This window comes from Pipistrellus kuhlii, unplaced genomic scaffold (assembly GCF_014108245.1).
Source record: "Pipistrellus kuhlii isolate mPipKuh1 unplaced genomic scaffold, mPipKuh1.p scaffold_m20_p_24, whole genome shotgun sequence".
Lineage (NCBI taxonomy): Eukaryota > Metazoa > Chordata > Mammalia > Chiroptera > Vespertilionidae > Pipistrellus > Pipistrellus kuhlii.
In genome coordinates this window covers 7,986,475-7,997,839 of record NW_023425523.1, presented here as the reverse complement: position 1 = coordinate 7,997,839, position 11,365 = coordinate 7,986,475, and the positions used below count along the sequence as shown (strand labels likewise).

Sequence of the window (11,365 nt, the reverse complement as noted above, 5' to 3'; positions counted from 1 at the left end):
TAAATAAATAAAATGTATAAGTGTAACTTAAAATTCAGAAGTAAAAAGGTTACCAGAGACATACCAATTGGCATCATTATTTAAGATGGGGGGAAAAAGACAGACTTTTTCTAATAGAAACTCCAATTTGACTGTTTTTCCAGTGAGGATTGATTTCGCCATGAATTCATAGGGTGAGCATTTTCCAAAACTTGAATGAGCTAAATCTGCAGCCCCAACATTTTGATGAAAATAAATTGCAAGTGCGTATTCATTATACAAGTCACAAAAAGATGATGAACCTTACAATACTTAAGTTTATGAGGAGAATCTTACATATCAACTTTAATATGTATAAGGATATAAAATTTTTCAGAATTATTTTAAGAGTATGCTAGCAAAAAACAAAATGTGGAGACCACTGGCTTACATGAAAAACTTAAGAGTATCTGCTACCTAGATGAGGTGGGTAGGGTGTGGCACAAGGAGACATCCAATCTCTAGATTTCTAATCAGGAAATATAAGTTTGAAAGCAACTCAAAATTCTTGTATGTTCATGGTTCATTTGAGTCACATCAAAACCAAATGGGAAAAAAATGATAAAAATAAAATTGCAAAAGCATTCAGAGGAAGAAAGTAGCTCATCTTCAGTGTTTCCCAAACTTTTGACATATGTGTCCCCCTTCTATAATTTTCGTAACGCTGAGTACCCCTCGTACTCATGAGAACATAGAATTAGGCACAGCTAAGCACGGTGCAGTGCATATCCCCACCAAACTCCGGTGCAAAGCGTACCCCCATCAAACTCTTCCCCTACCCCTGGGGGTACGCGTACCACACTTTGGGAAAACCTGAAAAGGGTATTATGCTAATTAGGGCAGACATCTTCCGGACAAAGCCACAGTGGCTGCGAGGCCTAGAGATCACAGCAGCCTTGAGCCCCAGTGGCTGTGAGGCCCAGGGCTGTGAGGCCCACGGCAGAGTGGCAGTGGCAGCAGCAACAGGATGATGGGAGAGGCACCTTCCCTTGATCAGCCCAGTCGCCTCCCTCAGAGGGAGGCCAGACTGCGGCTTAGGCTCGCTACACATGGGGAGAGGGCCTAAACCATCAGTGGGACATCCCCTGAGGGCTCCTGGGACTGTAAGAAGGGGCAGGCCGGACTGAGGGACCACCACCTCCCAGTGCACAAATTTTCGTGCACAGGGCCTCTAGTGTATAGCTAAAGATAAGAGTGACATCAGATTTATTACCAGAAATAATGCAAGTGATAATATAGTAGAGGAATATCTTTAAAATACTGAAAGAAAATTCTGTCAACACAGAATCCTAAATTTAGCAATAATCTCTCAAAAGTGATAGCAAAATAATGACATATTCAAACACAGGAAAGCTGAGAAGAATACATTACCACACTTCAGACTACAAGAACTCACTGGAAACTACACTATAAGAAATATAAAGGAAGGCTCAGGCAGCAATAAAATGAGACCAGATTAGCCCTAGCTGGGCTGGTTCAGCTGGTTGGAGTGTCATAAGGTTGTAAATTCAATTCTGAGTCAGGGCACAAGCCAGCTTCTGGGCATACCTTCTTTGTAAAGGACATAGAATAAGGCCAGGTAACTTCCAACTTCGTGATTCCCACTGAAAGAGAAGGTCGTGGCAACAGTAAGGGCGGATATACATTCTTTTTTCGTCCTCACAACAAACAAAAGAGTAAGCAGAGGCCGGGTGCAGTTGAAGTATCTGTACAGGTGTTAAGGGGTGGAGGGGAAGCTTAACTCAGGTTCGTCTCCAGAGCCAGAGGCAACACATCCTTCAGATGTTCTGCGATTTCTATTTCTATTTGGAAAAGCCTGACTTAAGGACTTTGGGCTCTGCGGAAAGGTTTCAGGGTGTGTGTACCGGAGGGCTGGGGCGTGGAGCCGTAGATAAGGGTATTTTTAAGCATTTACTGTTTGCACCCAGAAAGCTCTCCGTAAGCCAATACCAACCCGATCCCGGGGTCCGCCTGCAAAGAAACACTTCATTCCTGCAATGCACTGAGCGTGCTCCTACCCACCCGTCCAAGGGCCTTCCGTGGGGGCGCGGAGGGAGCGGGAGGAATGACGGCGACTCCTGCACTCGCAACGCGCAGGCGCCAGGGGTCGCTGTGCCGCAGGGGCGTGACGGGGCGGGACCAATCCCGCCCCTCGCGAGCACGTGGTCTTCGCGCCAGGCCCCGCCCCCTCCCCCAGGCTGTAAGGGGAAGAGCCGGGGGGCAGCCGGGAGAGTCGGCGGTCGCCGCGGGCCGGGCCGGGTCCTCGCCGCCCTCGGAGCCATGCTGGGGCGCGGCGCCGCGCGCGCGCTCGGGGCCCTGCGCGGCCTGCGGGGGGGCGCGCCGCCGGCCAGGAGCCTCGGCCTCTCGCGGGTGAGTGATCCCCGGGGCGGAGAAGCGGGCGCTGTGGCGGGGCTTTCTGTCCAGGACCCACGCCTTGAGCTGTGTAGGCATGAGCTCAGCCCAATGGCCTCAGAGGAAAGGCACACCCCGGCCGCAGGATGGGACCGTTAGGAAGGGGACTGGAAGCGCGCAGGACACTGGACTCCGGTGTGTGCGTGAAGGACTTCCCCCATCACTGACCCGAGTGAAGGAAGGTCAGGTTACTCACACAAGGTCACACCGGAAACACGTGGCAGGGCTGCCCTGGGACTGCCTCGGCAGCCTGCGGTGAGCACCCTCTCTTCCCCAGGCTTAATCCTCCTTTTCTCTGCCTGTCAGGTAATCAGACCCTCTCCAAGCCAGGTTCCTCAGAGGAGTTAAAGGAGATAATACAAGCAAAGTGTTGTTGTTGTTGTTTTTTAACACAGTGCCTGGCATTAATAATAAATAAATATTGCCTCATATCGCTGTTCCTTATACCACTAAGTTTTATTTCATTGGTGTATTCAATATTCACTTGATTTGGAAGAAATGTGAAATAAAAAATAAAAATAAAAAAAGTGGCCGAAACCGGTTTGGCTCAGTGGTAGAGCATCGGTCTGCGGACTGAAAGGTCCCAGGTTCGATTCCGGTCAAGGGCATGTATGTACATTGGTTGCGGGCACATCCCCGGTAAGGGGTGTGCAAGAGGCAGCTGATGGATGTTTCTCTCTCATCGATGTTTCTAGCTCTCTATCTCTCTCCCTCCTCTCTGTAAAATATCAATAAAATATATTTTTTTTTCAAAAAGAAAAAAAAAAAAAAAGTGTCCTGCCTGGTCTGTGTGGCGCAGTGGATTGAATATGGACCTTTGAGCCAGGAGGTCACAGTTCAGTTCCAGGTCAGAGCACATGCCTGGGTGGCAGACTGGATACCCAGTGTGGGGCATGCAGGAGGCAACTGCTAAATGATTTCCTCTCATTGATGTTTTTTTTAATTGATTTTTTGCAGAGAGGAAGGGAGAGGGATAGAGAGAAACATCGATGAGACACCAATTCAGCTGCCTCCTGCACACCTACTGGGGATGTGCCCGCAACCAAGGTACATGCCCTTGGCCGGAATCGAACCTGGGACCCTTCAGTCCGAAGGCCAAGGCTCTATCGCCACCGAGCCAAACCGGTTAGGGCTCTCTTTGGTGTTTTTATCTCTCCTTCCTTCCTCTCTGAAATCAGGCTTGATGCTGACTCTTCCAGTAGCTAGTTGGGTGACACTGAGCAAACCATTTACCCTCTCACAATCTTCATTTTTCCCAGGGAGGTTGGACCAGATTATCCTTGCAATTTGCTTCCACTCTGAAATGAAAAGCTTTTGCGAAAAGGAAAAGCAGCAAAATAGTCTTTAAAAAAAAAAAAAAAAAGCGAATGTGTTATGACATAGATTGCACCTCCCATTACTCTTCTATTTCTTCTCTTTTAGAGGTTGCTTTCTTTTAAGAAAGTCCTTGATAAGGACCATTTTCTCCCCAAACCCTGCTGGGGCAAGGACATGAGACGCCTCTTTGACCAGTTCACGAAGAAATGTGAAGATGGCTCCTGGATACAGTTGCCTTCATATGAGCATATATCATCTCAAAGGAGTCAAGACTTCTCAGCCTTTATTCATGGTAGGAACAGCAGTTCTCCCACAAGGAATATTTAAATATTGTCCTGGCTGGTGTTGCTCAGTTGCATCCTCCCATACACCAAAAGGTCATTGGTTTGATTCCTGGTCAGGGCACATACATGCCCTGGTTGCAGGCATGATCCCTAGTACAGGCTGTGCAGGAGACAGCTGATGGATGTTTTTCTCTCACATAAATATTTCTTGATATATATCTCACCCCCGCCTTCTTTTCCTCCCTCTCTTAAATCAATAAAGACATACTTTTAAAGAGAATATTTAAATATCAGATATAAAACTAAGAACAGATTGAAGCACTAGTTACCACTTGAAAAGGGGAAAAGTGTTTTGCAGAGGTTTTTATATTCTCCAGTTTTCTAGACCAGGAAATCTCAATGAATTTTCTAGTTTGTGGGAAGGCATAAAGCTTTGTCAAGAATAAGACTGCCTCCCGCTGGCATCCTCATCACCATTAGCAGGAGTGAACAAAAGACCCCAGAGAACCTCCACCCTCCCATAGTCTCAGCACTTCTCTGTGATGGCATCTTTCTCATACATGTTTCTCATGTGCCCATCCAGCTTATTTCCCTTCAGCCTCCGAGGTTATAAACGAAAAACTGTCGCAGGCCCAGCTCTTCACCAGAGGCTTCGAGGATGGCATGGGCTTTGAATATGTGATGTTCTATAATGAGGCTGAGAAAAGGATAGTTTGTGTGTTTCAAGGAGGTCCTCACCTGCAAGGAATGCCTGGGTAAGAATGACGGCCTAAAAATGTGGGTCTAAAAGAGTGTTATTTTACATTATCCCTGTGTGTTCATGGACTAGAATGAAGGCATTAAAATGGTGATGTAGAGACATTTATTGACATGGAAAGATGTTTATAATAAAATACAAAAGCATAGGAGACATAAAGCAATCTACACTAATAAAAGAAATATGCAAATTGACCATACCTCTGTGATACCCACCAGCCAATCAGGAGTGAGCATGCAAATTAACCCAACAAAAAGCTGCCGGGTTTATTTACATGGGCAGACGTAGAGCAAAGGCTCTGGCTCTGGCTCTGGCCTGAATGAAGACTGGAGACTGAAGAGGTTTGGCTTCTCTGCAGCAGCTGGAGCAGAGAAGCCTTGAGGCTTGGCTTCTCCGCTGCAGCAGAAACATAGAAGCCAAGCCTCGCTGCTGCCCGAACAGAGAAGCCTACCCTCGAGGTGCCTCAAGGCATCTCTTGATCCAGCTGCTGCAGAGAAGCCAAGCCTCTTCAGTCTTCAGTCTTCTGTTGTCTTCAGTCTTCACTCAGGCCAGGGCCTCGAGGCTTGGCTTCTCTGCTGCAGCCGCCACGAAGGCCTGGGTCCCGGGTGCCAGAAGAAAACCAGTGCCAGCAGCCAAGGGAAGGAAGGTCTATTGCACAAATCTTCATGCAAAAGTAGAGTATTATTTGACTGAGAGAGTATCATTGGCATGTTAACAGTGACTTGTCTCTAAAGGGCCTCATCATTTTTTATTTATTTTTCATTTTCTTTTGCTTACCTACATTTCCTAAATTTTTACACAATGATGTGTAGAGTTAGTTTAATGCAAATATGACTTTTCTAAATGATAGTTTAACTTTTTGCTTGCTTGTGATCTGATTACCTGGTTTATCATAAGTACTACACTATTGTGGTATGAACCCAGTACGGTTGGGGACATGGATAGTTGACATTCAATACACTGAACATGGACAAAGTGGACCTTTCTTAAGCAAATGATACAGAGATGCTTGGATAATCTTCCTCTCCCTTACAACGCTCTCTCTTTTCAGACTTTTTCAAAACACTTCTCTTTCCCTCATTATAACTAGATTCTTTCATGGAGGTGCCACTGCCACCATAATTGATGCTACTGTTGGTATGAATGCAATTGTATCTGGGGGAATTGTCATGACTGCCAATCTCAACATCAATTTTAAAAGGTAAATTCACGGGTATTCTCTACTTCTTAGGTGTCCATAGGTCAGGTTTACTAGCAGCCGACCCCGAGACAAAGATGTGTGTGCAAATAAGCATTAAGGTGGTGCTCCTGGAAGAAAGCTAGCGAGGCAGTGGGAGAAACAGGACAGGGAAGGGGAAGAAGCCACCGAAGGTTGCGCTCCCAGTCCCACACGGAACTTTGGAGTGAAACGTGTGCCTCAGAAATGCCCCTACCTCAGGTAAGGGAACTGGAGACTTCACATCTCTCACACATAAGTCAGAGGCTAAGTCATAGGGAAATCTACCCCGGGGACCATACATTCCCAGGCATGTCTCATTGTGAGCAGTAAATGAATCAATTCATGTAAACTAGGACAGTATCTGGCCACATAACAAGTACTCAGTAAGTGTTAGCAGCTTATTATTATTATTATTATTATTAACATTATTGTTGTAATCGTTACTTTTACTTCTAGCAACAAGGCACATCTGTGCCAGGGCAAGGAATAGCTACAAAGATCCCTGATTCCTATCCATGGAGAATGGTGCTAAAGATCAGAAAAATGTTAGACAGTTACACATGTGCCAGGGTGAGCCGGATGACCTCACGGCTATATTTCACTTTGGGTACTGTGGGCTTCTTCAAATTATTAAGTCTTTCAACCCATTAGCACAGGATGTCTTTCCAATTATTTGTATTTTTAAATTCCTTTAGCATTGTTTTGCAGTTTTCAGTGTACAAGTTTTTGGCCTCCTTGGTTAAATTGATTCCTAAGTATGTTAGTTTTGATGCTACTACCATAAATTAAATTGTTTTTGGGTTTTTTTTAATTCTCTTTTCAAATTGCTCATTGTAAGCGTATAGAAATGCAGCTGATTTTTGTGTGTTGATTTTATATCAACTTTGCTGAATTCCTTTATTCTAATAGATTTTTGTGGAATCTGGGTTTTTCTATATACGAGGTCATGTCATCTGTGAACATTTGGATGCCTTTTTTCCTTGCCTAATTGCTCTGGCTGGGACTTACAGTGCTGTGCCGAATAGAAATAGCAAAAGTGGGCATACTTATCTTTTTCCTCATCTTAGAGGAAAAGCATTCAGTGTCTCACCATGGAGTGTGGTGATATTAGCTGTGGGCTTTTCATGTATGGCCTTTAGTATCTTAATGTATTTCCTCATGCTTAGCACATTAAGATAAACTTATTAAGACAAATAGACAAAGCAGCTAATGATTAGTGGTGGCCAGCCAGCTGCAAGATCAATATCTCAGCATTTTGCTAACCCATCCATGGCTTATTGGTTGGGAAGCTCTGGATTAGGCTTTTTCATGCAGCATGCAGACACGAAATTCCAAAGGACAATTCCCTTTCCTAACAATTAGATCCTGTGTCAAATTAACAAGGAAACAAACCACCATAAGTGAGAATCAGCAAGAAACAATTAATAACATATTTAGATCCTCAGGGACTTAAGATATGATAATCAGATACAGTGTATAACAGAACTGTGTATGAGATGTTTAAAGAAATAAAAGATTAAATCACAAAAAGAGAAAGCAACAAGAAACTATAAAAATTATTAAGCATTGTTAAGCAGATTTGCCACAGCAATTAAAATTTTTAGAAATGAAAATGCAATTGTTTAAAAACAAGCACCCCCTCAGTTGATGGGTTAAAGGGCTATTTAAACACATCTGAAAGTGAACAGAAATACAGAGCTGAAGAAATGACCCTGAATCCAGCACAAAGAAAAAAAAAGAGAGAGATGGAAAATATAAAATAGAGGCTAAGCTATAGAGGACAGATTAAATTTATAAGGTGATCTATTCAGAGTCCTTGAAGAAGAGTAGAGAGAATGGAAGGGATCCAGTATTTGGAGGGAGGATGGATGAACATATTCTCGAACTAAAGAAAACCACGAGCCCACAGACACAGAAAGCACAACGTATATCAAGCAAGATCAATAAAAATAAATTCATATCTGGATATATTACAGAGAAATTAAAGAATACGGAAGGCAAAGAAATCTTTAAAAAACAAGAGATACAAGGGTATCCATTACAGAGCAGTCATGTTTCTTAGAAGCAAGGGGGCACCATTGCACTGGCAGTAAGCTCATCAGTAGCAATAGCAGGAGTCAGATCAGCCTCTTTAAGGAATGTTTTATCTAGGGCAGTCACACCACGGACATCAGGTGGACATCAGGTACCGTTCACTTGATCATCTCTGAATGTTACAAAACTCTGATAAAAACTGATCTTTTTTTCCTTTTTTTTTCTTTTTTCTCCTACAGTCCTATCCCCCTTTGTTCTACTGTTTTGGTAAATAGCCAACTTGATAAAATTGAAGGAAGGAAACTGTTTGTGTCCTGTAAAGTTCAAAGTATTGATGAGAAGATCCTATACACAGAGGCAACAAGTAAGGAGCCGCCACTCCCTTTTTTTTGGTTTGGTTTGGTTTGGTTTGGGTGTTTTTCCTTCGGGGGGTTTGTTTGAGTGAGGGTTTTTTTCGGGGTCTATTTTTGTTGTTGTTTTGATGATTGTTGGTTTTTTTGTTTGTTTGTTTGTGTGGTTTCTTTTTTACAGAGAGGAAGGGAGAGGGATAGAGAGCTAGAAACATCGATGAGAGAGAACCATCCACCAGCTGCCTCCTGCACACCTCCTACTAGGGATGTGCCCGCAACCAAGGTACATGCTCTTGACCAGAATCGAACCTGGGACCCCTGAGTCCACAGACCAACACTCTATCCACTGAGCCAAACTGGTTTCGGCTGTTTTCTTTTTTGCTTTGGTTTTATGAGCCATACATGTCCAGAAATTTTTAATTTCCTGTCATTCAAATAATAAGTTAAAGATATTCCATACACGTGCCAATAGGGAGCTATTTGCCAACATTTCTCAAAATTACAGCATTAAATATATATATATTTATCCCCTTTGACCCATTTCCAGGACGTAATCCCACAAGTGTACTAACTTGTGCAAAATCTCAATGTATGCGATTGCTCTAGGGTCCCAGTAAGTGTGTTGTTTATGCAACGTTATTTGGAATAGCACGAGATTTGGCAAAAACACCGGCATCCATAGATAGGGACTGATTAAAAAGATAACAGGTCATCCATAAACTATATTGTGTGTGCCATAAAAAAGTACTGTGGGCCCTGGCTGGGTGGCTCAGCTGGGTGGAGTGTCCTCCCACGCACCCAGCTAGTTTTCTTATTTTACATGAGAAAAGAAATCACAACATATTACTGGTGTCTTGGAGATGCAGGTCCCTTCCTTCTGGGATCTCTATAGCAGTTTGTTAGACATGCTCACATTGAAATGCTCCCCAACTGCATCCTTAAGCATTGTGTAACCCCCTGCTCTCATCTCTGCAGGTATGGGACCCTTGAAGCCTCACTTTTATCCCCTTCAGATTTAGACAGATTTAGCCGAAACCGGTTTGGCTCAGTGGGTAGAGCTTAGGTCTGCAGACTGAAAGGTCCTGGGTTCGATTCTGGTCAAGGGCATGTACCTTGGTTGCACACTCCCGATAGGGGGTGTGCAGGAGGCAGCTGGTCGATGTTTCTCATCCACGTTTCTAGCTCTCTCTCTCCCTTCCTTTCTGTAAAAAAAATCAATAAAATATATATTTAAAAAAAAAAAAGATTTAGATTTAGATATCCAGATATTTTTGTTTGTTTGTATTTTTTATTGTAAGGAATCTCAGGTGCAGAATCAAACCTGTGACCTTTCAGTCCACAGGCCGATGCTCTACCCACTGAGCCAAACCGGTTTTGGCACTTCATATACTTATTGACCATATTTGTTTCCCATTCTGGGGCATTCCTGTTTGTTCAGCCTCTTTTATTATTATTTTTTTCATTTTTTCTGATTTACATTTATTATTTTACATTAAACTACTCTTTTTATTGGATACATAAACTGCATATATCTCCTTTTAGTATATAAGTTGTTTTTTATTTTCTTTAAGAAGTATTTTTTCTGAACAAAAGTTTTTCATGTTAATATAGTCATATTTATTAACTTTTTTTTTAATGGTTAATGCTTTTTGTTTAAGAAATTAATTTTCCCCCTATGCATCACCTATTTGCAGGAATGATGGGTGAAAGAAGCAGGAGGAAGATCATAAATAATTTGAATCAATAATCAATTTAAAAACTCCATTCCAGGCTGTGGTTTATACTTCCCATCTTATTAAATCTTTCAGTAACCTAAAGGTACCAGATGGCCTGGTTGTGATTGTACTTCCTTTCACTTCCCTGACTCTCTCTAATGGAAGTGGTAATGAACCATGAAATGACCAAGTGGTAGAGGATCTGGTTACCTAGGGAAGATAATACAATATTGATATAATCAAAAGTTGATTCTTAATTTGGCTGAAAAATAAGATAGGCTGAAGGTACAAATGTGAATCTATAAATGCCTTTCTTTAAATATATATTTCTACTTAGAAAAGTCCCATCAAGTTGAAGTCAGTTGACTTATAATCATCTTCTGTTTTTTTTTGTTGTTGTTGTTTGTTCATTTAGGCTTATTTATAATGCTGGAGCCTAAAAAAAAAAAGTATGACTTAAAAGAAGCTGTGTTGAATCCTCTACCTGCTTAAGGCTCTCTGTTCTCCACAAGAGGCTGTGTTCCCCAGTCCTGCTCTGCTTGCCCACTATGATCTCCCATACGGTGAAGCCTGCTGACACTGCCTTCCCGAACAGTCTTCTGAATATAACTCCAGGAGCTTTGTTCCACCTTCTACACTTCCTAACACAGAAGCACTTCCTATGAGAATCTCAGCACTCAGAATTGCTGTGTGCTTAGAATAGATGTTTTTCTTGCAATTTGAATGGACTCCTTAAGGTGATAGCTGCAAACTTGGAAACTCCAGAAAACCAATACGTGCATGCATATATGCATGTGTGTCTAATGTGTGCATTCATGATTTGTAAATTCCAAAGCTAATTTTATTGTGTCTAAAATCTTTTTGAGCTCTAGCCAGTTTGGCTCAGTGGATAGAGCATCAGCCTGCAGGGTCCCAGGTTTGATTCCGGTCAAGGGCTTGTTCCTCAGTGAAGGGCGTGCAGGAGGCAGCTGATCAATGATTCCCTGTCATCATTGATGTTTCTATCTCCCTCTCCCTTCCTTTCTGAAGTCAATAAAAATGTATTTAAAAAATAATAATTAATAAATAAATAAAATCTTTTTGAGCCCACCCAGTGTGTTTGAGCATTGACTTTGAACCAGGAAGTCATGGTTCGAATCCTGGTCAGGGCCCATGCCCAGGTTGTGGCCTTGATCCCCAGTGGGGGGCATTCAGGAGGCAGCCGATCAATGATTCTCTCTCATCATTAATGTTCCTATCTCCCTCCTCCTTCCTCTCTG

At 42.8% G+C, this 11,365-nt stretch overlaps 1 protein-coding gene across 4 annotated transcripts; it reads left to right on the top strand.

The window, feature by feature from the left end:
• Positions 1-2,212: 2,212 nt before the first annotated feature.
• On the top strand, positions 2,213-11,043 carry THEM4 (thioesterase superfamily member 4). 4 transcript variants are annotated; one of them, XR_004990555.2, is made up of 7 exons: positions 2,220-2,388; positions 3,853-4,039; positions 4,615-4,786; positions 5,879-5,989; positions 8,281-8,405; positions 10,522-10,794; positions 10,844-11,043. XR_004990555.2 is itself a non-coding variant. In XM_036453046.2 (6 exons), exons 1-6 carry the CDS (start codon positions 2,299-2,301, stop codon positions 10,136-10,138), a joined length of 774 nt encoding a protein of 257 aa, XP_036308939.1. In that variant the 5' UTR covers positions 2,216-2,298; the 3' UTR covers positions 10,139-10,543. The 4 variants fall into 4 exon arrangements, 2 of the variants coding, with proteins under 2 accessions (XP_036308939.1, XP_036308940.1); XR_006742548.1 differs by lacking the exons at positions 10,522-10,794; positions 10,844-11,043 and adding an exon at positions 6,464-6,614 and having other exon boundaries at positions 2,213-2,388; positions 8,281-8,403; XM_036453046.2 differs by lacking the exon at positions 10,844-11,043 and having other exon boundaries at positions 2,216-2,388; positions 10,050-10,543.
• Positions 11,044-11,365: the final 322 nt, after the last annotated feature.